At 47.0% G+C, this 27,297-nt stretch overlaps 1 protein-coding gene across 1 annotated transcript; it reads left to right on the top strand.

The window, feature by feature from the left end:
- The first annotated feature begins 781 nt into the window (after positions 1-781).
- On the top strand, positions 782-24,545 carry LOC119960879 (zinc finger protein 850-like). Its single transcript, XM_038788468.1, has 3 exons — positions 782-988; positions 2,138-3,252; positions 23,334-24,545. Exons 2-3 carry the CDS (start codon positions 2,486-2,488, stop codon positions 24,427-24,429), a joined length of 1,863 nt encoding a protein of 620 aa, XP_038644396.1. The 5' UTR covers positions 782-988; positions 2,138-2,485; the 3' UTR covers positions 24,430-24,545.
- Positions 24,546-27,297: the final 2,752 nt, after the last annotated feature.

Raw genomic sequence — 27,297 nt, 5'->3', positions numbered from 1 at the left:
GTCAGGGATGAAGTATAATAAACACTAACCAAAGCAAATGTGTGTGTGAGAAGCATCTGAAGCACCAGGAACCAGCTGAACCAGCAGAGCTGAATGTCTCCCAGTGCAGCCACAGGACTGAACTTATTCCAGCTTCCAAGCCCACCTGAGAACCAACCTCCTGGCTATTCATCTACAAGAAGCTTCAGAGCCTCATGAGAATTATTTGTTTCTAAAAATGCTTCACTCCAACTAAAGGATCAGCTAAACAAGAAGACAACAGGCCTGCAGCGATGTAAAGATTGCAGTCTACATTCATTTTCATCATTATAGCTTCAACTTGACCTTTACCTAATTCCTGTGTATGTGTCAGTGAGTATGAAAGAGACGAGAGACTGAGATGTTCAAATATCCAGGGAAAGGGTGTGATAATAAATAACCTTCCATCCGTTAAAAATCACCATTAAGCTTGCGGCTGGAATGTATTTTAAATAAAGAAAAAACACTGAGGGTAAGAAAATATCACGCAAACATCCTGATAATGAACTGAAAATGACCACGAAATGTAATCAACCTTTGAAAACCCCCCTTCAGGTAGCTATATAGAAGCTGCAGCCTCTCACACTGAATGTCTACGTAATCCAGAGGCACCTCCAGCCTGCAAACATCAGCTTCAGCCAGGGGGTGGGTGAAACATTTAAACAACCTGTTACAATTTTATCGTGGGGCACTAGGACCCGGCTGGGAACAGAAACCTTCAGGTCCCGCCCACCAGGTGTTGCGTCACCAAGACGCCAGCGCATGCGCTCTGCTTCCCCAAGCTGGTGGCTGTGACGCAGGGCCTGGTCCCGGGACAGAGAGCTGACCGGCGGTGATGTGACCTGAGGATCACCACACCTCAGGCAAGGGGCCAGGTTGGGAAGGCGGTGCCTTCAGGAATAACTGGGAAGGTGATGTTTGGTCAGTTGCTGCAGTCTGTGTAGTGAAGGTGCTGTCACAGTGGTGTGAGGTAAGGAAGTACAGGATTATCACCCAGCAATTATGAATTAAGGGGAATGTAAATCCAGCTCAGGCTGCTTTCAGATTGGAAAGGGAGCTAAAGTGAGTCCTTAGAGCTGGTGAATGTTCTGGTTTTGGCAGTTTCTCTATAAAGTCATTCCCTCCCTCCCTATACCACCTCTATCTTTAGAGTCGTAGAATTTTACAGCACGGAAAGAGGGCCTTTGGCCCATTCATTATAATCTTTATTAGTCTCACAAGGAGGCTTACATTAACACTGCAATGAAGTTACTGTGAAAATCCCCTAGTCGCCACATTCCGGCACCTGTTTAGGTAGACAGAGGGAGAATTCAGAATGTCCAATTCACCTAACAAACACGTCTTTGTTTGGGACTTGTTGGAGGAAACCGGAACACCCGGAGGAAACCCACATAGACACAGGGAGAACATACAGACTCTGCACAGACAGTGACCCAAGCTGGGAATTGAACCGGGGTCCCTGACGCTGTGAAGCAACAGTGCTAGCCATTGTGCTACCATGGCGCCCAGCATGGCAGCCGGTCCTCAAAGACCCTAATGGGAGCCTTACCTCCACACCTTCTGACAGGCCAATGACTCAGATGTTCTTTCTCTGACCCTCGGTTCTCCAAATCCTCCAGTACCTCCGCCAGCCACTCGGCTGGTTTTCAAAGGATTGAATTTCGACGGAGGCATCTTGCTGAACGTTCAGGATTCTCTCCTCTGGTTCATCGAGACTTTTTTTTCTATTTTAAAAATAAATTTAGAGTGCCCAATTCATTTTGTCCAATTAAGGGGCAATTTAGCATGGCCAATCCACCTAACCTGCATGTCCTCGGACTGTGGGAGGAAACCGGAGGAAACCCGCGCAGACATGGGGACCTGTGTAGACTCCGCACAGACAGTGACCCAAGCCGGGAATCAAACCTGGGACCCTAGAATTGTGAAGCAACAGTGCTAACCACTGTGCTACTCAACTGCGATACACCAGAATGAGAATGGAGGGAGAGTGTGTGGGATGGAGATTTACAGCTTTCAGGGAATAAGGGAGAGGAAAAAATGTCACATAGAAACTAGAATTGTCTGTTCTGAGTTTCTATCCTGTACTGACAGTGATGAATTTTGTAAATTGTTTTTACAGGATATTAGATGAGGAAGAATTACAGACAGAAATCTCAATCGTCACGTCTCAATCTGACAGTTACTCGATTCCTTGGAACCTGAATATCTCCAACCTTTGAATCTAGAAGGTGAAACCTTTTTCCGAACTGTCAGCTAAAGATTTCAACCATCAGTGTGACTGGAAAAGCACCAAGACCCACACAACAGACACCCGAGTGAAAGTGTTCCTGTGAACTGACTGTGGAAAGAGCTTTAACCAGTTACACAGCCTGAAAAACATAACAACATTCACAGCTGGGAGAGACCATACTCGTGTTGTATCTGCGGACAAGGCTTCAACTGATTGTACAACCTGGAGACACACAACATGGAGAAACCATGGAAATGTGAGGACTGTGGGAAGGGATTTAGATTCCCATCTAAGCTGGAGATTCATCGACGCAGTCACACTGGGGACAGGCCGTTCACCTGCTCCAAGTGCGGGAAGGGATTCACTCAGTTATTCAATCTGCAGACACACCAGCGAGTTCACACAGGGGAGAGGCCATTCACCTGCTCTCAGTGTGAGAAGCGATTCAGTGATTCAACCACCTTGCAGATACATCAGCGAGTTCACACTGGGGAGAAACCATTCACCTGCTCTCAGTGTTTGAAGGGATTCACTCGGCTATCCACCCTGCAGTCACACCAGCGAGTTCACACTGGGGAGAGGCCATTCACCTGCTCTCAGTGTGGGAAAGGATTTGCACACTTATCCACCCTGCGGGGACACAAACGTGTTCACACTGGGGAAAGGCCATTCACCTGCTTTCAGTGTGGGAAGGGATTTATTGATTCATCCACCCTGCGGAAACATCAGCGAATTCACACTGGGGAGAGGCCATTCACCTGCTCTCCGTGTGGGAAGGGATTCACTCGGTTATTCCATCTGCGGATTCACCAGCGAATTCACACTGGGGAGAGGCCACTCACCTGCTCTCAGTGTGGCAGAGGATTTACTCAGTTATCCAACCTGCAGACACACCAGCGAGTTCACACTGGGGAGACGCCATTCACCTGCTCTCGTTGTGGGAAAGTATTTACTCAATTATCCAACCTGAGGAGACATCAGCGAGTTCATACAGGGGAGACGCCGTCCACTTCTCAACATGAGACGGGATTACATGTTTCATTGGACCTTCTGTGACACCAACAATTTCACAAATGATTACAGGGGTTGGATTCTGCTGTTATTGTTTCTACTCTACACCCAGGGCTGCATTTTGTTCATTCTGACAGGTGGTCAGTGGGGATGGTCGGAGGGTTTCTTTCTGCTGGACTGGCCAGTCTCACCACTTTGCCTCCAGTGGGCTGATGCTCTTTGAGCCTTGTTGCTAATACCTGGCTTCAAATTGCACAAGGATCACAAGGGTGGAAGGGTGTTTGCAAGTGTGAAGATATGTTCTTTCCATTTCTGTTTCAAACCCTCCAAAGCGTGCCACGTTGCCATGGAGATGGGCCCTGGTGGTTGCATGGTTCTTTTGTTTATCTGGGTGTTCCCAGTGGCGTGCAGAGGGGGGGGGCCGACGGTGCGCTGGCCCCGGGCATCGATTGGATGGGGGCAGCAGCGTGAAGAGAACGGAGCACGCACCGCGGTCGGCCAGAGTGCGCCTGCGCGCCTGGTGAACAAAAAGGGCGCGAAATCTCCCGAATCAACGGCAATCAATGCCACCATGGGTGAGTTTTATTTATTCTTTATCTTTATCTTTTGATCCATTTTTAAACTCTTCTCTGCACCCTCTCTATAGTTGTCAATTTACTAAACTGTCGTGCCCAGAATTTGACATTTGGGCCAGGGGCACCCATTTGGGACAGAACCAGTATTTTATGAAGATTCATCATGGCCTCTTAACTTTTGCCCTCTTACCCTTTATACTTAAAGCCCAGGGTCCTATAAATGGGAGATTCTCAGAGACAGGGGCAGCACGGTAGCATGGCGGTTAGCATAAATGCTTCACAGCTCCAGGGTCCCAGGTTCGGTTCCCGGCTGGGTCACTGTCTGTGCGGAGTCTGCACGTCCTCCCCGTGTGTGCGTGGGTTTCCTCCGGGTGCTCCGGTTTCCTCCCACAGTCCAAAGATGTGCGGGTTAGGTGGATTGGCCATGCTAAATTGCCCGTAGTGTCCTAAAAAAGTAAGGTTAAGGGGGGGGGGGGGCTGTTGGGTTACGGGTATAGGGTGGATACGTGGGTTTGAGTAGGGTGATCATTGCTCGGCACAACATCGAGGGCTGAAGGGCCTGTTCTGTGCTGTACTGGTCTATGTTCTATGTTCTACTTGACTGCAAGCTGCTGGAGCTCGGATCTTGAACAGAGCTTTATATCTGGATTTGGGGACCCTTTCTGCACTGGCATAGTGCACAATCAGGCCCCACATGACCAGGGTTTTGTGAAGAAGAAGGGATCTGGAAATGTGTCGACTGTGAAAATTATATTTGTGGAAATTGGGTGAAGTAATGCCGTTGTTTGATGAGACTTGGTACTAAAGCTTTAGAGAAATGAAGATGGAATTTGATTTGAAGAAGTTCAACGTTTTGAAGGATATTGTGGCTGAAATGAATGTGATACGTGCTGAATGGGCTGACTGAGAAATGTGTGAGATATGTCTTTGTATCTGCTATGTGTAATTTATCGGTCATATTATTGCAATTTTCCTGTTAATTCATGTTTAATTTACGTTGATTTTGGTGTGATTGCTAATATAAAAGTGAAGTTTTGTATATTGGTCTTAGTTGGGTTGTTTGTAGTTTGTTTCCACAAGGGTCATAACAGTATTTCCATGACGTTGCTGCTCTTATCCTTCTCCATGGGGGTTGCAGAGGAGGGAGGCACAACTTTCGAGACATAACATCTCACCCATTGCTGCAAAGCAAAATGACTGAAGAAGAGAACAATATCCCTAGAATCCCAGCGCTAAGGGGAAATTGACTAACTCTTACAGCGCAATTTAACCTCAGGCAGCCGTCCTATACCTTAGAGATGACCTAGAGGCAGCTTGGGGCCTGTCGTGAAGGTGAGTGAGTGCCTTTAAATTTGCTTACTTTTCACCGGGAGCAGGGTTTGAGGGAATATCAGGTAAGCTCTTCGTTTCTTTTTCTTCTTGTTTTTTTTAAATCTAGAGGTGATGTCAGGGAAGGCAGTACAATGCTTCTCCTGCAGAATGTTTGAGGTGAGGGACGCCGTCAGTGTCCCTGCTGATTTCATCTGTGGGAAGTGCACCCAACTCCAGCTCCTCAAAAACCGTGTTAGGGACCTGGAGCTTGAACTGGATGAACTTCGGATCATTCGGGAGGCAGAGGGGGTCATAGATAGGAGCTTCAGGGAAGTAGTTACACCAAAGACTGGAGATAGATGGGTAACTGTAAGAGGGACTGGGAAGAAGCAGTCTGTGCAGGTACCCTAAGCCATGGGGTACGGGCCTCTGGCACGGAGTCTGTCCCTGTTGCTCAGAAGGGAAGGGGGGAAAGGAGTAGAACATTAGTAATTGGGGACTCAATAGTCAGGGGCACAGATAGGAGATTTTGTGGGAGCGAGAGAGACTCACGTTTGGTATGTTGCCTCCCAGGTGCAAGGGTACGTGATGTCTCGGATCGTGTTTTCCGGGTCCTTAAGGGGGAGGGGGAGCAGCCCCAAGTCGTAGTCCACATTGGCACTAACGACATAGGTAGGAAAGGGGACAAGCATGTCAGGCAGGCCTTTAGGGAGCTAGGATGGAAGCTCAGAGCGAGAACAAACAGAGTTGTTATCTCTGGGTTGTTGCCCGTGCCACGTGATAGTGAGATGAGGAATAGGGAGAGAGAGCAATTAAACACGTGGCTACAGGGATGATGCAGGCGGGAGGGATTCAGATTTCTGGATAACTGGGGCTCTTTCTGGGGAAGGTGGGACCTCTATAGACAGGATGGTCTACATCTGAACCTGAGGGGCACCAATATCCTGGGGGGAGATTTGTTAGTGCTCTTTGGGGGGGTTTAAACTAATTCAGCAGGGGCATGGGAACCTGGATTGTAGTTTTGGGGTACGGGAGATTGAGAGTATAGAGGTCAGGAGCACAGATTTGACTTCGCAGGAGGGTGCCAGTGTTCAGGTAGGTGGTTTGAAGTGTGTCTATTTCAATGCCAGGAGTATACAAAATAAGGTTGGGGAACTGGCAGCATGGGTTGGTACCTGGGACTTTGATGTTGTGGCCATTTCAGAGACATGGATAGAGCAGTGACAGGAATGGTTGTTGCAGGTTCCGGGGTTTAGGTGTTTTAGTAAGGTCAGAGAAGGGGGCAAAAGAGGGGGAGGTGTGGCGCTGCTTGTCAAGGACAGTATTACAGTGGCGGAAAGGATGCTAGATGGGGACTCTTCTTCCGAGGTAATATGGGCTGAGGTTAGAAACAGGAAAGGAGAGGTCACCCTGTTGGGAGTTTTCTATAGGCCACCTAATAGTTCTAGGGATGTAGAGGAAAGGATGGCGAAGATGATTCTGGAAAAGAGCGAAAGTAACAGGGTAGTTGTTATGGGAGACTTTAACTTTCCAAATATTGACTGGAAATGATATAGTTCGAGTACATTAGATGGGTCGTTCTTTGTACAATGTGTGCAGGAGGGTTTCCTGACACAATATGTTGACAGGCCAACAAGAGGCGAGGCCACATTGGATTTGGTTTTGGGTAATGAACCAGGCCAGGTGTTAGATCTGGAGGTAGGTGAGCACTTTGGAAACAGTGACCACAATTCAGTGACCTTTACGTTAGTGATGGAAAGGGATAAGTATACCCCGCAGGGCAAGAGTTATAGCTGGGGGAAGGGCAATTATGATGCCATTAGACATGACTTAGGATGTGTAGGTTGGAGAAGTAGGCTGCAAGGGTTGGGCACACTGGATATGTGGAGCTTGTTCAAGGAACAGCTATTGCATGTTCTTGATAAGTACGTACCAGTCAGGCAGGGAGGAAGGGGTTGAGCGAGGGAACCGTAGTTTACCAAAGAAGTGGAATCTCTTGTTAAGAGGAAGAAGGAGGCCTATGTGAAGATGAGGCGTGAAGTTTCAGTTGGGGCGCTTGATAGTTACAAGGAAGCGAGGAAGGATCTAAAGAGAGAGCTAAGACGAGCAAGGAGGGGACATGAGAAGTCTTTGGCAGGTAGGATCAAGGAAAACCCAAAAGCTTTCTATAGGTATGTCATGAATAAAAGAATGACTAGGGTAAGAGTAGGGCCAGTCAAGGACAGTGGTGGGAAGTTGTGTGTGGAGGCTGAGGAGATAAGCGAGATACTAAATGAATACTTTTCGTCAGTATTCACTCAGGAAAAAGATAATATTGTGGAGGAGAATGCTGAGACTCAGGCTATTAGAATAGATGGCATTGAGGTGCGTAGGGAAGAAGTGTTGGCAATTCTGGACAAGGTGAAAATAGATAAGTCCCCGGGGCCTGATGGGATTTATCCTAGGATTCTCTGGGAAGCCAGGGAAGAGATTGCTGAGCCTTTGGCTTTGATTTTTAGGTCATCATTGGCTACAGGAATAGTGCCAGAGGACTGGAGGATAGCAAATGTGGTCCCTTTGTTCAAGAAGGGGAGTAGAGATAACCCCGGTAACTATAGGCCAGTGAGCTTAACGTCTGTGGTGGGTAAAGTCTTGGAGCGGATTATAAAAGATACAATTTATAATCATCTAGATAGGAATAATATGATTAGGGATGGTCAGCATGGTTTTGTGAAGGGTAGGTCATGCCTCACAAACCTTATCGAGTTCTTTGAGAAGGTGACTGAACAGGTAGACGAGGGTAGAGCAGTTGATGTGGTGTATTGGATTTCAGTAAAGCGTTTAATAAGGTTCCCCACGGTCGGCTATTGCAGAAAATACAGAGGCTGGGGATTGAGGGTGATTTAGAGATGTGGATCAGAAATTGGCTAGTTGAAAGAAGACAGAGAGTGGTAATTGATGGGAAATGTTCAGAATGGAGTTCAGTTACGAGTGGCGTACCACAAGGATCTGTTCTGGGGCCGTTGCTGTTTGTCATTTTTATAAATGACCTAGAGGAGGGCGCAGAAGGATGGGTGAGTAAATTTGCAGACGACACTAAAGTCGGTGGAGTTGTAGACAGTGCGGAAGGATGTTGCAGGTTACAGAGGGACATAGATAAGCTGCAGAGCTGGGCTGAGAGGTGGCAAATGGAGTTTAATGTGGAGAAGTGTGAGGTGATTCACTTTGGAAAGAATAACAGGAATGCGGAATATTTGGCTAATGGTAAAATTCTTGGTAGTGTGGATGAGCAAAGGGCTCTCGGTGTCCATGTACATAGATCCCTGAAAGTTGCCACCCAGGTTGATAGGGTTGTGAAGAAGGCCTATGGTGTGTTGGCCTTTATTGGTAGAGGGATTGAGTTCCGGAGCCATGAGGTCATGTTGCAGTTGTACAAAACTCTAGTACGGCCGCATTTGGAGTATTGCGCACAGTTCTGGTCGCCTCATTATAGGAAGGACATGGAAGCTTTGGAACGGGTGCAGAGGAGATTTACCAGGATGTTGCCTGGTATGGAGGGAAAATCTTATGAGGAAAGGCTGATGGACTTGAGGTTGTTTTCGTTAGAGAGAAGAAGGTTAAGAGGTGACTTAATAGAGGCATACAAAATGATCAGAGCGTTAGATAGGGTGGACAGCGAGAGCCTTCTCCCGCGGATGGAGGTGGCTAGCACGAGGGGACATAGCCTTAAATTGAGGGGTAATAGATATAGGACAGAGGTCAGAGGTGGGTTTTTTACGCAAAGAGTGGTGAGGCCGTGGAATGCCCTACCTGCAACAGTAGTGAACTCGCCAACATTGAGGGCATTTAAAAGTTTATTGGATGAGGGCATAGTGTAGGTTAGATGGCCTTTAGTTTTTTTCCATGTCGGTGCAACATCGAGGGCCGAAGGGCCTGTACTGCGCTGTATCGTTCTATGTTCTAAAGATAAAGAGGTTAGTGAATAGCTCTAGAACGGGTGCAACTACGTTTTCTATAGGTTTTTTGGTGATATTTAATGAAATATTTACGTGGGGCTTTGGGGCATACAATCAAGATTTGCCCCGGGCATCACCAGACCTCTGCACGCCACTGGGTGTTCCTCACAGAAGGAAACTATCAGGTTATGAGGGGCAAGTTGTCTGAGGTGGACTGGGAAACTGATTGGTACAGGGAATACCTAATTTATCAGGGGTTGGTTAGCTCAGTTGGCTGGACAACTGGTTGGTGATGCAGAGCAAGGCCAACAGTGAGGATTCAACTCTCGTACTGGCTGGGTTTATTCATGAAGGCCCCGCCTTCTCAACCAGGCCCGTCGCTTGAGGTGTGCTGACCCTTGGGTTAAATTACCTCCAGTCAGCTCTCTGTCGAAGGGGAGAGCAGCCTGTGGTCCTCTGGGATTTTTGCAAGTTGTATTTCACATATATACAAATATATTTCAAAATATAGATTCCTTTAAGGATCAAACACCCAACAGGAAAAGTAATGTAACCGTGGCGAACAAGAAAAGTTAAAGATTCCATGAGAGCCATTAGAATTCAGCAAAGGAGGACCAAGAAACTGATGAGAGCAAACTGGTGAGAAACATAAAAACCGACTGGAAAAGCTTCTACATGAATGTGAAAAGGAAAAGATTAGCAAAGACCAATGTGGGTCCATTCCAGGCAGAGACAGGAGAGTTTATAATGGGGAGTAAGGAAATGGCAGAGAAAATAAACAATGTGTGAATGTCTTCACAGAGAAAGATACAGAAATTGTCCCCAAAACACCAGAGAACCAAGGGACTGGCAGAGATTAGTAGTGGTGAAAAAATAGCACTGGAAAAATTAATGGGGTTGGAAGTGAATAAATCCCCAAAAGCTGATGATCTACATCCCAGAGTGTTGAATGAGGTGGCTGTCGAGATCTCTGTTCCTCATTCTAAATTCTTCTGACTCTATCTGGAATGGACAAACCTTTGAGCCGAACATAAGAACTAGGAGCAGGAGTAGGCCATCTGGCCCCTCGAGACTGCTCCGCCATTCAATGAGATCATGGCTGATCTTTTATGGACTGAGCTCAACTTTCCGGCCCGAACACCATAACCCTTAATCCCTTTATCCTTCAAAAAACTATCTATCTTTACCTTAAAAACATTTAATGAAGGAGCCTCTACTGCTTCACTGGGCAAGGAATTCTATAGATTCACAACTCTTTGGGTGAAGAGGTTTCTCCTAAACTCAGTCCTAAATCTACTTCCCCTTATTTTGAGGCTATGTCCCCTAGTTCTGCTTTCACCCGCCAGTGGAAACAACCTGCCCGCATCTATCCTATCTATTCCCTTCATAATTTTAAATGTTTCTATAAGATCCCCCCTCATCCTTCTAAATTCCAACGAGTACAGTCCCAGTCTACTCAACCTCTCCTCATAATCCAACCCCTTCAGCTCTGGGATTAACGTAATGGATCTCCTCTGCACACCCTCCAGCACCAGTATGTCCTTTTTACGTAGCCAGAGAAACTTTTACTCTCCATTTTCATGTATTTTGCTAGTTCACATTCTATTCTATTCTCCCTTTTTTTTCCTCGGTGTCTTGGTTGAAGAACTGAAGTAAATGAACCTCGGGAATGAATCATCACTTTGGACAGGTTCTGAGACAATTAAGTTTCAATTTATAAGGCAGAGTAACTATAATCGTGGAGTGTATTTCTAGATTGTGAAAAAGGGCAAAGTTCTAGTTTATAGTTTAATGTGTAGGGTTCTGACTGAAAGTAGCTTCTAGTTTGTTTGTTTGTTGTATTAAAACTCATAAAACCTGAAGTCCTGTCGTGTGATCCTTCAATTTGTTGACTGGGAGTTTGATTTTTTCTAAGACGTTGCTGACCTTTATGGGAGAGGGTGACCGGTACTGATAGTGACGTGACCCCAGGGTTCAGTGCCCCCGTGTCCAAAGCGGGGAGTCACGGGGACAGGGTACAGAGGAGCTGAAGGGAACTATTTGGGTCCAGAACATTGTGAACATCCTGTTACTCTGATTGTCTTTGATCCTCAAGTAATTTTCCGTCAGTTTTTTTAACCATGTTCTATTTCATCAATAAACTTTTAAACTGAAAATATTTGAATTTGTTGGACTTTTCCTGATTAAATTTGTTCACTTTCGGGAAAGTGGTTGACAGGCTCTTTAACAGAAAGTGAGTCCGTCTAAGGAAATTGGCAAAGGAGCCAGAGGGGTAGAGGAGATTTGAATTTTCTTTTGACACAGTGTTTGAAAATGGGGTTCAGGGAATCAATCGTGATTGACTAATTTAGCAAGATGTTTGAGGAAGTAACAGGTAGAACCTGTAGATGTGCTTTATCTGGATTTCCAGAAGGTATGCTGTACCTGTCCTGGGACTGTTTGATGGGGACAGTGCAGAGGACCATTTACATTGTACCCAACCTTGTGCTATACCGATCATGGGAGTGTTTGATGGGGACATCATCGAGGGAGATTTACTCTTTAACACCATTTTGTATCAGCCTTGGGAGTGTTTCATGGGGCAACGTAGAGGGAGCTGTGCTGGAACTGATTGGAGAATGGTTCAAGCTGGCACTTGGTACTCAGATTCTCCAGTACAGACACCCTTCACTTTAAAAATAACATTTCATTCAGAGATAAGAGAAACCATCACCGGTCCCCCCACTGTCCCCCCTCACCCCCCCCCCCCTCTCCCCCCCCCCCCCCCCCCCCCACCCCCCTTGCAGGCCCAGAGGGACAGTGAGAATCCTGAACATTGTTGTAGTCTGCTTGATATTTCATGTGTCTTTTTCTGTTCCATAGAATCTCTACAATGCAGAAGGAGGCCATTCAGCCCATCGGGTCTGCACTGACCCTCCAATATGGCACCCCACTCAGGACCACTCCTCCACCCTATCCCCAGAACCCCACCTAACCTTTGGACACTCAGGGGAAGTCTCTTATTATGGACAATCCACCTAACCTGTGCATCTTTGGACTGAGGGAGGAAATTGGAGCACCCGGAAGGAACCCACGCAGACACGGGAAGGAAGTGCAAACCCTACAGAGTCACCCGAGGCCGGAATCAACCCCCCTCCCTCTGATCTCCAGTCAGCCTCTGTTTGAATGAACAGAATCCCAGTTTCTCTAATCTGTCCTGGTAACTAAATCCTCTCTTCCCTGGGATCATCTCAGTGAATCTCTTCTATACCCTCTCCATGGCCTTGACATGTTTCCTGGTGTAATATCCCCAAAACCTGATCTAATATTCCAACTGCAGCCTAACCAATGATTTGTCCAGGTTTACATGACCTCTGTCCTTTTGTACTCTACACCCAGAATTATAAAACCTTGGATCCCATGTGTATTTGAAACACTTTATCAACTTGTCCTCCCACATTTAAACATTTGTGTATCTGAACTCTTTTTAGGGTTTTGGAGACATTAACATAACGTGGCTGAAATACATTGACATCTAATGTCTGATATAATGTGTGTTATGGGAGAGAGAAGTTTCGTCTGAGTTAGAAACTCAAACAGGTGCTTCATTGCAGACGGGTCACCATGGAAACGCTGATAAGACATTCCTTCACTGCAGACAGGTCACCGTGGAAACGCTGATCAGACATTCCTAACCTGCAGACAGGTCACCATGGAAACGCTGATTAGACATTCCTTCACTGCAGACAGGTCACCATGGAAACGTTGATAAGACATTCCATTCCACAGAATCCACTCATGGGAAACTGTAATCGGATTGGGGAGGGGACAGAGTTTGTCTGTTATTAACCTCAACATAAACTTAAACCAGAGTGAATAATGGAACAGATTAAATTCTAATGTGTGATGTTTATAGCTACAGTAATGGAATTATCAGAAATAATAGAATTAACAGGCAGGGTAGTTTAGGGAAAATGAAGAAATAACTGAAGAAACGTAACTGCTGGGAACCAAGAATGTGTCCTTGTAAATCACAGATTAGAGATATTCCTGCTGTCTTTCCTCCATGAACTGTGTTCTGTACTGGCCACCAAACCTCAGGAAAGATATACTGCACTTGGAAACGGTCCAGTACAGATTGACCATGATGAAGTGAGGCTGGAGAACTGAGTGAATCTCTTCCCACACACGGAGAACATTAATGGTCACTCCTCAGTGTAAACATGTTGATGAATCTCCAGCTCTGATTAAATCTATTCCACAGTACCCAGATTTCCAAGGTTTCTTCCAGTGTGACTACATATTGTTCGAAAGGTCAGACCATCGGCTAAAACGTCATCCACATTCCAAACACGGGAACTGTTTCTCCCACATTGAACAGGGTCTTTGAACAAAGAACAATACAACACAGGAACAGGCCCTTCGGCCCTCCAAACCTGTACCGGTCATGATACCAATCGTTGGCAAAACGTTCAGCACTTCCTTGTGCCGTATCCCTAACCCCATCCTATCCATGTGTTTGTCAAGATGCCTTTTGAACGCCGTTAATGTATCTGCTTCTACAACCTCGCCTGGGAATGCGTTCCAGGCACTCACCACCCTCTGCGTAAACAAACCTGCCTCGTACATCTCCTCTAAACTTTGCCCAGAGACCTTAAACCTATGCCCCCTGGTGACTGACCCCTCCACCCTGGGAAAGAGTGCCTGCCCATCCACTCTATCCATGCCCCTCATAATCTTGTCGACCTATTTCAGGTCACCCCTCAACCTCCGTCTTTCTAATGAAAACAGTCCGAGTCTATTCAGCCTCTCCACATAGCTAACGCCCTCCAGACGAGGCAACATCCTGGTAAACCTCATCTGCACCTCTCCAAAGCCTCCACATTCTTCTGGTACTCTGGCAACCAGAATTGTGGACAATACTCCAAGTGTGGCCTTAACAAGGTTCTATGCAACTGCAGCATGACTTGCCAGTTTTTATACTTGATGCCCTGTCCAATGAAGGCAAGCAATCCGTCTGCTTTCTTGAGTAACTTGTCCATTTGTGCTGCCAACTTCAAAGATCTGTGCACATGCACACACAGCTCTCTCTGACTTTCTATATTCCTCGGAGTTTTGACATTTGACAGGGGCCTCACGGTAGCATGGTGGTTAGCATCAATGCTTCACAGCTCCAGGGTCCCAGGTTCGATTCCCGGCTGGGTCACTGTCTGTGTGGAGTCTGCACTTCCTCCCCGTGTGTGCGTGGGTTTCCTCCGGGTGCTCCGGTTTCCTCCCACAGTCCAAAGATGTGCGGGTTAGGTGGATTGGCCATGCTAAATTGCCCGTAGTGTAAGGTTAATGGGGGGATTGTTGGGTTACGGGTATACGGGTTACGTGGGTTTAAGTAGGGTGATCATTGCTCGGCACAACATCGAGGGCCGAAGGGCCTGTTCTGTGCTGTACTGTTCTATGTTCTATTTACAGTATATTTCCCTTCATAATATTATAATATTCTCTTTAACCAGTAATGCTACTCCCCCACCCCTTTAACATCCCTCTCTATCTTTCCTGAAGCATCTGTATCCTCCAACATTCAGCTGCCAATCCGGCCCTTCATTTAAACATGTCTCTGTGATAGCCACAACATCGTAATTCCAAGTTCTAATAAGTGCTCAAAGTTCATCTGCCTCCCCGCTATACTTCTGGCGTTGAAACAAATACTCTTCAAACCACTGTGTTTGAGCTGACAGGGTGATGTGGTTCTCTTATTTTTGTTCTCCAATTCCCCTTCAGTTATTAGACCTTCTGCGCACTGGTTCCCACCCCCATACTAGTTTAAATCCTCCCGAATGGCTCGAGCAAACCTCGCAGCCAGGATATTGGTGCCACTCCAGTTTAGATGCAACACGTCCTTTTTGTACAGGTTCTACCTGTCCCGGAAGATATCCCTGTGGCTGTTCACCCTCCCCCTTCAGGATGTCCTGTGTTCGTTCAGAGACATCCTGGACCCTGGCACCAGGGAGGCAACATACAATTCTGGAGTCTCTTTCCTGTCCACAGAAGCACCTATTTGTGCCCCTTCCTATTGAGTCCCCTATAACTATCGCTCTCCTGCACTTTGCCCTCCCCTGCTAAGCAGCAGAGCCAGTTGTGGTGCCACTGTTCAGGCTGCTGTTGTTGGTTTCCCCACTGGGCTATCCCTCCAAACAGTATCCAAAACGGTATACCTGTTAGAGAGGGGGACAGCCATAGGGGATTCCTGCACTGCCTGCCTGCCCTTCCTAGCAGTCACCCATCTGTCTGATAATAACTGGAACCAGTTACAAAGCTTGACATCACACCATTCACAGCAGAGAGACACCATGCACGTGTCCTGTGTGGATGAGGCTTCAACTGCTCATCCAACATGGAGAGACACAGGACACAGGCATCATGGAGAACATGTGGAAATATGAGGACTGTGCGAAACAGTTCAAATGTTCATCTCAGGCACCAATATCCTGAGAGTAGGGCTGATCAGGGATAGTGGACGGAACTCATTCTACGAGTGTGAGGAGATGGGAGAGGCCCTAAATGAATATGTTGCTTCAGTATTCACGAGAGAGAGGGACCTTGTTGCTCATGAGAGCAGTGTGAACCAGGTTGATAGACTCGAACAGGTTGACATTAAGGAGGATGTGCTGGAAATTTTGAAAAGCATCAAGATAGATAAGTCCCCTGGGCCTGACGGGATATACCCAAGGTTACTACAGGAAGTGAGGGAGGAGATTGCTGCGCCATTGGCGATGATCGTTGTGTCCTTGCTCTCCACTGGAGTAGTACCAGATGTTTGGAGGGAGGCAAATATTGTTTCCTTGTTCAAGAAAGGGAATAGGGAAATCCCTGGGAATTACAGACCCATCAGTCTTACGCCTGTGGTGAGCAAATTATTGGAAAGGATTGTGATAGATAGGATTTATGATTACTTAGAAAACAATAGTTTGATTAAAGATAGTCAGTCATGCCTCACAAGCCTCATTGAATTCTTTGAGGATGTGACGAGACACATTGATGAAGGTTGGGCAGTGGATGTGATGTATATGGATTTCAGTAAGACATTTGATAAGGTTCCCCACGGTAGGCTCATTCAGAAAGTTAGGGGGCATGAGATACAGGGAAATCTGGCTGTCTGGATACAGAATTGGCTGGCCAATAGAATACAGCGGGTAGTGGATGGAAAGTATTCTGCCTGGTGGTCGATGACCAGTGGTGTCTTGCAGGGGTCTGTTCTTGGACCTCTGCCCTTTATTGTTTTTAATAAATGACTTGGATGAGGAAGTGGAAGGTGGGTTAGTACGTTTGCCGATGACACAAAGGTTGGGGGAGTTGTAGATAGTGTTGGGGGCTGATGCAGGTTACAACAGGACATTGACAGGATGCAGAGCTGGGCTGAGAAGTGGCAGATGGAGTTCAACCTAGATAAATGTGAAATGATTCATTTTGGAAGGTCGAATTTGAATGCTGAATACAGGGTTAAAAGGCAGGATTCTTGGAAGTGTGGAGGAACAGAGGGATCTTGGGGTCCACATACACAGATCCCTCAAAGTTGCCACCCAGGTTGATAGGGTTGTTAAGAAGGCATATAGTGTGTTGGCTTTCATTAACAGGGGGATTGAGTTTAAGAGCCACGATGTTTTGCTGCAGCTTTATTAAACCCTTGTTAGACACACTTGGAATATTGTGTCAGTTCTGGTAGCCTCATTATAGGAAGGATGTGGATACTTTGGAGAGGGTAGAGAGGAGATTTACCAGGATGCTGCCTGAACTGGAGGGCATGTCTTATGAAGAAAGGTTGAGGGAGCGAGGGCTTTTCTCACTGGAGTGAAGAAGGAAGAGAGGTGACTTGAGAGAGGTGTACAAGGTGATGAGAGGCATGGATAGAGTGGATAGCCAGAGACCTTTCCCCAGGGTGAAAATGGCTATCAAGCGGTGACATAATTTTAAGGTGATTGGAGGAAGGTATGGGGGTGATGTCAGAGGTAGGTTCTTTACACCGAGAGTTGTGGTTGCGTGGAATGCACTGCCAGCAGAGGTGGTGGAGTCAGAGTCATTCGGGACTTTGGGCATATGGACATCAGTAAATTAAAGGGGTGTAGGTTAGGTTGATCTTAGATTAGGAGAAATGGTTGGCACAATATCGTGGATGAAGGGCCTGTCCTGTGCTGTACCGTTCTATGTTCTAAACTCTTCCCAGTCATTATGGTCAATGCGTATTATATAAGTGGGGAGTGAACAGGAGTGGAGTAAATTCAGAGACAGGCAAAGCACCACTCACTTATTAGCCTTGACCAGAACACCAGGGGTGGTATTCTCCCCTACCCGGCAAGGCAGGGGGTCCCGGCGTACCGGAGTGGCCCCAACCACTCCGGCGTCAGGCCTCCCCAAAAGGTGCGGAATTCTCCACATCTTTAGGGGCTCAGCCCGCACCGGAGTGGCTCCTGCTCCGCCGGCAGGCACAAGCGGCTTTTGGCTCCCCGCCGGCCGCCGCGAACGGCCTTTCCGCCCTGACAGCCGGAGCGAACGGCTGGCCAAAAGGCCTTCGCCGGCCGGCATCAGGCCGCGTGTGCGCCGGAGCATCAGCGACTGCTGATGTCATCCTGGCGCATTTGCGGTAGGGGGGTGTCTTCCGCCTCCACCATGGTGGAGGCTGTGGCGGCGGCGGAAGAAAAAGAGTTCCCCCACAGCACTGGCCCGCCCGCCAATCGGTGGGCCCCGATCGCGGGCGAGGCCACCATGGGGGCACCCCCTGGGGTTCGACCGCCCCGCGTCCCCCTCCCCAGGCCCCCGTGCCCGCTTGCGCCACCTGCTACCGCCAGCATCAGAGGTGGTTCAAACTACGTCAGCGGGAGAGGCCTGTCAGCCCATCGCTGGCTGGAGAATCGCCGTGGGGGGCCCGCCGACTGGTGCGGTGTGATTCCCCCCCCCCCCCCCCGATTCCCAGGTGGCGGAGAGTTCCGCCCCAGCTTTTTCAGCATTGTTTCTCCAGAGTTATTAAAGCTCTCGAAGGAAGGAAGCACAGGTCCAGGTGCTGACGGAGATCCGGTGCATCCTCAGTCACCAATAGTAATTATTTTTATCAATTGATAACCAAGTTATTTTGTATTTAAAGTTTGGGGTGTCAATGGTGCGGCTATTACCCAACAATCACTGCGGCTGTGGTTGTGCTCCACAGGAGCCCAGTGCGCAGACGCAATGCTGGGCTGTCTCTGGAGCATGCGCAGTGTCACTTTGCATGGAGGTATGCGAGTGCGGGAGCGGCTGTTTGGGGCAGTGAGAGTCGGTGAGGCGGAGGGAGGAATGGAGCCGGGAGTCGGGGTGGGGAGGGAGTGAAGGCTTCATAAACACCCCCTGCTGCTCACAAGGCCGGAATAAGTCCCTGCAAGTCCCGTGTTTGCAGCTGCGGAGCTTTTATCGAATGTCAGGCCCAGTTCCACGGCCGCCATCTTTGATTAGCGGAGCTCAGGAGCCCCCCTGATGATGTAACCAATGCGGTGCTTCAGGATCCTGGTGAGACTTATTATTGGCCAGTCAGCCTGAGCCTGTGGCCGTTCTCACCATCTGGAACCGTCACAATGACCGGGTGATTGACGGCAGCTCTGGACTAATGGGAAGAGGAGGGGCGGGACTGGAGGATTGACCTGGAGCTGCTGGTCCTCCAACCAATCGGAGTGAATGAGGGGCGGTACAGACTCACTGAACCGAATGGCCTCCTTCTGCACTGAGGGGATTCTGTGATTCTACATTGGATCCAATGATGTGTTCACTCACACACTGCAGCCTGACTCTTGTTGGAGCAGACACGGTGTTTGTTACTCTCAAAGTGAGTAAATCCTTTGCTGTTTCTCCTCTGGACCCCATCTCCACTATTATTGTCTGATTGTCCCACTGAGACTCTCACTGTTATTATTGGACAATCAGCCAGTCAGCCTGAGCCTGCGCTGCTCTCACCATCTGTAACCGTCACAATGCCTGGGTGATTGACGGCACCTCTCGACCAATAGGAAGAGATGGGACAGGTCAGGAGGACCGAGTGAGGGCAGCTGGTCCTCCAACCAGTCGGAGTGAATGATGGGCGGGACCCGCTGTGATTGAAGCATGCGCAGTCTGGGTAATGGCGATGTTGAAGGGCGTCTTCATAGAATCATAGAATTTACAGTGCTGAAGGAGGCCATTCGGCCCATCGAGTCTGCACCAGCCCTTAGAAAGAGAACCCGACTCAAGGCCACGCCTCCACCCTAACCCCGTAACCCAGTAGCCTGGACACTAAGGGCAATTGATTATGACCAATCCACCTAAACTGCACATCTTTGGACTATGGGAGGGAACCGGAGCACCCGGATGAAATCCACGGAGACCCGGGGAGGACGTACAGACACCGCACAGACAGTGACCCAAGCCGGGAATCGAACTTGGAGCTGTGAAGCAACTGTGCTGTGGTGCTGCCCTAACTTTTAATACTAAGAATCAAAGAAAAATTAACTATATTATATTGGAGAAAGAAGGTTGGAAAGATCTCAATACAAACACAAAAATACAATTCAAATTCTTACTTTTCTTTTACCCCAGCAATATTCTGACAGAAACATAGGCCGGAATTCTCCGTTCACACCGCTACAGTGAATGAAGTTTTGGCTGTGTGTGAAATTCTCCGTTCTGCATCAATTCCAAAATCGGTGAGAGGCGTTTAACAATATGCAGGGAGCGAGAGATCGCGGGGGTGGGCGGAAACGTTGTGTAAAGCTGTTGTAAGCTGCAAACCTCAGAAAAGAGTTTCTGGGACCCAGTTTGTACTGAGCGGAGCTGCAGTTCATGTTCGGCTCGGGTTAACGGCCGCCATCTTTATTGGATGTGCATCAGGGCGCATGCACGTTTGTCATCTTTGTCGGGGCGTTGTTTCAATGAGTGGGAGGAGCTTGTTCCCCATTGTTCAGAATGGAGTCAACTTGTCTATCAAACTGGATTAGTCTTTGAGTCCCAATGTCTTATTGACGATGCAAAGCGATGGCAGAGATGGAAAGAATAGGAAGCCAATCCTGCTCTCCGGATTTCACTGTCTCATTGGATATCCTGTCCCATGTGTCCAAAGCTCTGTGGCTCTGTTCAGTCACATGAAGACCCAGGGTAGAAATTCACAACCCCAAGTAGATGTCACCGTCAAATCGAGGGACTGCTGATGACGAGGGTCAGTGTGCACCAGGGAGGGGCATGAGCGGTCATCTTGGACCTGGGAGCAGGCGGAGAGAATGTTGTGAATTTCTATCCTGGACTGACAGTGATTCATTTTAGAAACTCCTTTTACAGGGGATTAGTAGGGGAGGATTTACACACAGCAAACTCAAACCAGGAGAAACGTTTATCTTTCCTGAATTTCATTTCTGGACTGACAGTGATGCCTTTGTAAACCTCTTTCACAGGGGCTGAGAAAGGGATTCGCAGACAGGAAACTCACAACCAATCCTCACATCAAATTCGGGTTATCAGGATCTGGAGATTATCAACCTTTGTGTGTAAGCATTGCGTTCCATATTGTTATCACTCACTGTGTAAAATGTCTACCTCCTATCTCCCCTGTAGATCTTGTTCACAATCTTAAATCTGTGTCCCGTAATCCTTTTACAATCTACTGATGGGAATAGTTTTTAAAAATCTTTTGCTGGGTTTGCCGTTGTTGTTTCTGGTGCCTGGGTCGATGCCGGGTGGTCCGTCTGGTTTCATTCCTTTTTCATGTTTTTGTTGTGGTTGAATCAGCTTGGACCAGTCCATTTAGCATCCAGAACACAATTGAAGTCTCCTCCAAGAATCAATTAATCTGTATCCAGGTCTGGGATGGATTCCAACAATTTTTTTACAAATGTTTCTATGAGATCCCCTCATTAAAAAAAAGAGAAGCAGAATTAGGCCATTCAGCCCATCGAGTTTTGGAGTTTGCTCTGCCATTCGATCATGGCTGATATGTTTCTCATCCCCATTCATCGTGTATTGTAGCTCTCTTGAAATGAGTGCGAACATTGCATTTGCCTTTCTAACTGCTAACTTTCCTTTATGTGTTTTGGGATGTGGCTGTCGCTGGCTGAGCCGGCATTTGTTGCCCATCCCTAATTGCCCTGGAACTGAGTGGCTTGCTGGGCCATTTCAGAGGGGGACAGTTTGGGAGGATGTAAGGCTGAAGTGATTAAATGACAAAGGGGATAATGGTGCAAGACAAATCTGGGTGACAATGAGATAAGTAAATAAACTAATAGGACAAGAGAATAAAAGACAGGTCCAGGTGAGGTATAAATGGCAACAGCAGAACCATTACCAGCACCAACTGTCTAAAAATATCGGAGTGATGATTATAATCTGAAATTACTGAAATGAATGTTGCGTCTGGAAGGTCAGAAATTGACTGATCCAGGATGAGGTTTGTTCCTCGAGTTTCCTTTGAGCTTTATTGGAGCAGTGCAGGAGGCCGAGCGCAGAGTGGGACTGGGACAGGGAATTGAAATAGTAAATGATCAGAAGCTCAGGATTATGTTTGCAGACTGAATGGTGATGTTCCACAGTCACCCAATCCAGATTTAATCTCCTCAGTGTAGGGAAGGCCAAATCATGAGCAGTGAATACACATCACTGGATAGCAAGAAGTACAAGTAAATCATTGTCACCTGGAAAGTGTGTTTCGCATCCTGGAATATGGGCAGGATGGTGATGAACTGGTGATTGTTGCGTCTGTTGTGTCTGCATGGAAATGGTTTACAGTGATGTTCATAATAACACAAGAAATGGAAGCGGGTGGAGACCATATGGATACTTTCCTGTATCTTCTCCAGTCCTTCCAGATCCATTTTATGATATGGATACATTAGCTCAACAATCCTGTGAACCAATTTAGTCTGGCCCAGTGTCACCGAGCTGAAATCCAGTCTTTCTCTGACACATTATTCTTAATGCCACAGCTGACAGGTTAAGAGTGAAAAAGTCAACTATTTAGCAGTAAGGGGAAGAGGCAAGTTTGTAGATGCTCTGCAGTGTTACAGACTCGTTGGAACTGCTTATTCTGTCCCACCTTACATTCAGCTGACAGTAAAATGACTAAAATACTGGAACAGACAGGCATTTGAGGACAACGGTGAGTTTGCTGCTCAGATTAGTTAAAGTCTCCATATTGTAAAATGGATCTCGAAGGACTGAAGAAGATGCAGGAAAAGATATTGAATTATGCCTGAACTGGCAGGTTATACCCAGCAAGAAAGATTGGACGGGGCATCACCTTTTCTCTGGAAAAGGGAACGAAGGATGACCTGATCCTGTAAGATTATGATGTGGACCTTCATTCACCTGAGGAAGGAGCAGTGCACTGAAAGCTAATGTTTGAAACAAACCTGTTGGACTTTAACCTGTTGTTGTAAGACGTCTTACTGTAAGATTATGAAAAGGTTTGATATGATAGACAAGAGGAAGATGTTTCCACTGGATGAGAATAAATATGACTTTGTCATTAATTAATCTAATGTGCAGTTCAGGAGCAGTTCAGAGGGAGATCACTCACACACTTCACGTGTGCAAAGGGATTTCCTCAGTTTTCCCACTGGTTAACACTCCAACTTTAAAAGCCCGGACAATTTGATCCAATTTCAGCACATTGTTATTGGCGAGGAGTAGTTTAACTGTTCTGTCCAGGAAGACAAAAATCACTATTCACCCTAACCTGTTGAGGCCCCCAATGAATTCACATTGGATTGGATTGGATTTGTTTATTGTCACGTGTACCGAGGTACAGTGAAAAGTATTTTTCTGCAAGCAGCTCAGCAGATCATTCAGTACATGGAAGAAAAGGGAATTAAACAGAATTCAAGAAAATACATGAGAATACATAATAGGGCAACACAAGATATACAATGTAACTACATGAGCATTGGCATCGGGTGAAGCATACAGGGTGTAGTGTTAATGAGCTCAGTCAATAAAGGGTCATTTAGGAGTCTGGTGACAGTGGGGAAGAAGCTGTTTTTGAGTCTGTTCGTGCGTGTTCTCAGACATCTCACTGTCCGGCCCCACAAATGACCAGATTCATTCAGCTCAATTTCGCAACCTGTTTTTGTGGGTTCTCTCTCACTCCCTATTTTCTGTTTTCAATCAGTTTCACAGGGTGTTCAAAGGGGAGTCTTCAAAGTCCGGAAACTGAAATCAAGCGTCACATCAGGATCTCAACTTATCATATCCTGAATATCAAGGGATTTTGAACATGGAAGGAAAAAGCATCGTTCACAGTGGGGAGAAACCGTACACGTGTTGTGTGTGTGGACGAGGATTCGCTCGATCATCAAGCCTCACAAGACACAAATGTAGTCACACTGAGGAGAAACCGTGGAAATGTGCGGACTGTGGGAAAGGATTCACTTATCCATCCCATCTGGAAATTCATCGACGCCGTCACACTGGGGAGAGACCATTCACCTGCTCCAAGTGTGGGAAGGGATTCACTCAGTCATCCTCACTGTCCACACACCAGAGACTTCACACCGGGGAGAGACCATTCACCTGCTCAGAGTGTGGGAAGGGATTTACTATTTCAGCCCATTTGCTGAGTCACCAGCGAGTTCACACAGATGAGAGACCGTTTCAATGTCCAGACTGCGGGAAGTGCTATAAAAGTTCTGGGAATCTGATGTGCCATCAACGTGTTCACACTGACGAGAGACCGTTTAGGTGTTCTCACTGCGGGACTGGGTTCAGACAATCATCTCACCTCACTGCACATCAGCGAATTCACACTGGGGTGAGGCCATTCGCCTGCTCCGAGTGTGGGAAGGGATTCACTCAGTCATCTGATCTGCAGAAGCACCAGCGAATTCACACTGGGGAGAGACCATTCACCTGCTCCAAATGTGGGAAGGGATTTACTACATCATCCATCTTGCTGGCACACCAGCGAGTTCACACAAACAAGAAAACTTTTAAATGTCCAGACTGTGTGAAGTGCTGTAAAAGTTCTGAGAAACTGATGCTCCATCAACGTGTTCACACTGACGAGAGACCGTTCAGGTGCTCTCACTGTGGGACTGGGTTCAGGCGAACATCTCAACTCGCTGCACACCAGCGAGTTCACACTGACAAGAGACCTTTTAAATGTCCAGACTGTGGAAAGTGCTTTAAAAGATCTGGGGAACTGACCCGTCACCAACGTGTTCACACTGAGGAGAAACCATTCAGGTGCTCTCGCTGTGGGATTGGGTTTGTGCGATCATCTCAACTCACTGTACATCAGCGAATTCACACTGGGGAGAGGCCATTCCCCTGCTCCGAGTGTGGGAAGGGATTCACCACTTCATCCCACCTACTGAGACACCAATGTGGCCACAAGTAACCACAGTGATTGGATTTTGCGATGTTCAGTTGGGTCTTTTTCTGCTGATAAATTCAAGCCCATTTACAGGGGCTAATATACTGGCTAAAAGTCAAATAAATTAGATTTGTGTGAAATATGCAGTGTGCTGAACCTTTTTAATATCTCTGACACAAGTCAGTCCCTTTTGAAGTTCTCTCGCTCTCCCTTGTCTCTTCCATCCTCACCTCCAACAAGAAGTGTGAGGAGCTTGTGGAGCTTCTTTGTGACTGAGATTGAGTAAATCTGATCAGCTGCCTCTGCTGCTTCCCTCCCTTCCATGAGCCTCTAATTTTCCTCATTGAGTGGTGAACCCTGAGGGTGAGGAGTCTGAATGGTGAGGAATTTGTTAACTGTGTCCAAGATGGTTTTTTTGGAACAATATGTGGATAGTCCGACTAGATAGGGGTCTATATTGGACCTAATACTAGGGAACGAGCCCGGCCATGTCATCAAAGTTGTAGTAGGCGAACATGTGGCGAACAGTGACCACAATTCCGTAAGCTTTGGCATATTCATGGAAAAGGACGAGTGTTGTCCTCGGGTTAAGGTGCTAAATTGGGATAAGCCTAACTACAACCAGATTCGGCCGGATTTAGAGGCTGTTGTTTGGGAGAGGCTGTTTGAGGGGAAATCCACATTTGACATGTGGGAGTCTCTTAAGGAGCAGTTGATGGGAGTGCAGAACAGGCATGTGCCGGTAAAAAGGAAGGACAGGAAAGGCAGGATTCGGGAACCATGGATGACCAGGGAAATTGAGAATCTGGTCAAAATGAAAAAGATGCATATGTGACGTAAAGGCAACTAAAAACAGATGAAGCACTTGAGGAATAGAAGGAAAGTAGAAAAGAGCTCAAGCTGGGAGTTAGGTGGGCAAAAAGGGGTCACGTAGTGTCCTTGGCAGATAGGATTAAGGAGAATCCCAAGGCATTTTATACGTATATTAGGAACAAGAGGGTAGTTGGAGAAAGAGTTGGTCCACTCCAGGACAAAGGAGGGAAATTATGTGTTGAACCAGAGGAAGTAGTTGAAGTCCTTAATGAGTATTTTGCATCGGTATTCACAATGGAGAGGAACACGTTGATTGGTGGTGTCTCAGAGGGATGTGCAAACACTATAGAACAAGTCATTATTTCGAGGGAGGAAGTGTTTGTTAAAAAGCATTAAGGTAGACAAATCCCCATGGCCAGGTGGCATCTATCCCAGATTACTGAGGGAGACAAGAGATGAAATCGCTGGGCCTTTTATATAAATCTTTGTCTCCTTATTGGCCACAGGTGAGATCCCAGATGATTGGAGGATAGCCAATGTTGTGCCGTTATTTAAGAAGGGTTGCAAGGATTATGCGGGTAATTATAGCCAGTGAGGTTGACTTCAGTGACAGTGAAATTGTTGGAAAAGATTCTCAGAGATAGGATCTGTGCACATTTGGAAGTGAATGGTCTTATTAGTGACAGACAGCATGGTTTTGTGCAAGGGGGGTCATGTCTCACTTGATTGAATTTTTTGAGGAGGTGACAAAATGATTGACGAGGGAAGGGCTGTGGATGTCCACATGGACTTTAGTAAAGCATTTGATAAGGCCCCTCATGGCAGGCTGGTGCAAAAGATTAGATCAAATGGGGTCAGGGGTGAACTAGCTGGATGGATCCAGAACTGGCTTGGCCATAGAAGACAGAGGGTAGCAGTGAAAGGGTGTTTTTCCAAATGGAGGTCTGTCACGAGTGGTGTTCTGCAGGGATCAGTTCTGGGACCTCTGCTCTTTGTAATATATATAAATGATTTGGAAAAAAACATAGCGGGTCTGATTAGCAAGTTTGCGGATGGTACTAAGATTGCAGGAGTTGTGGATAGTGATGAACATTGTCAGAGAATACAACAGGATATAGATGGGCTGCAAAATTGGCCGTGGAAATGGCAGATGGAATTTAACCCAGACAAATGCGAGGTGATGCATTTTGGTCGATCCAATTCAGGTGGGAGCTATAAAATAAATGGCAGAACCATCACGGGCATAGATACACAGAGAGAGCTGGGTGTATAGGACCACAGATCCTTAAAAGTGACAGCACAGGTGGAAAAGGTGGTAAAGAAAGCATATGGCATGCTTGCCTTCATAGGATGGGTATAGAATATAAAAGCTTGGAAATTATGTTACAGTTATATAGAACTGTCATCCACACACCGAGCACGTGTGTGGTTTCTCCCCGCTGTAAATGGTGTGATGGTTTTTCAGGCTGTGTAACTGGTTAAAGCTCTGTCCACAGTTAGTTCACTGGAACACTCTGACTCGAGGAGTCTGTGTCTCGGTGCTTTTCCAGTCACACTGATGTCTGAAATCTTTTCCCACAAACAGTACAAAGAAACATTTCTCCTTCCACATTCAAAGGCCGATGATATTCAGATTCTAAAAAATTGAGTGACTGTCAGATTTCGATATTTGGTTTCAGTTTTCTGTCGGCCAATGCTCCACTTCCAATATCCTGTAAAAGGAGTTTATAAAAGCCATCACTGTCAGTCCAGGATAGAAATTCTGAACAGGCAATTCTAGTTTCTCTGGAACATTTTTTACTCTCTTGTTCTCCCAAAGCTGTAAATCCCCGTCCCACACACTCTCCCTCCTCCCTGGGCTGAAATCCAAACCCATCTCACCATCTGCACCATTTCTTTCCTCCACTCCCAGTTTTCTCCCTCCCTCTCCTCTGCCTGGGTTCAGTTCTCCAGCTCCTGTCTGCAGACTGACAATAAAATCAATGGGTCTTATTGGGGGGGTCCAGCTTCATACCCGCACTGCGCATGCTCCAATCCAAAATGGCTGGGGAGTAATGGGTGGCAGCTCCGGACCAATAG

This window comes from Scyliorhinus canicula, unplaced genomic scaffold (assembly GCF_902713615.1).
Source record: "Scyliorhinus canicula unplaced genomic scaffold, sScyCan1.1, whole genome shotgun sequence".
Taxonomy (NCBI): Eukaryota; Metazoa; Chordata; class Chondrichthyes; order Carcharhiniformes; family Scyliorhinidae; genus Scyliorhinus; species Scyliorhinus canicula.
The sequence above is the reverse complement of the archived record's forward strand: the minus strand, read 5'-3'. Positions and strand labels throughout refer to the sequence as shown.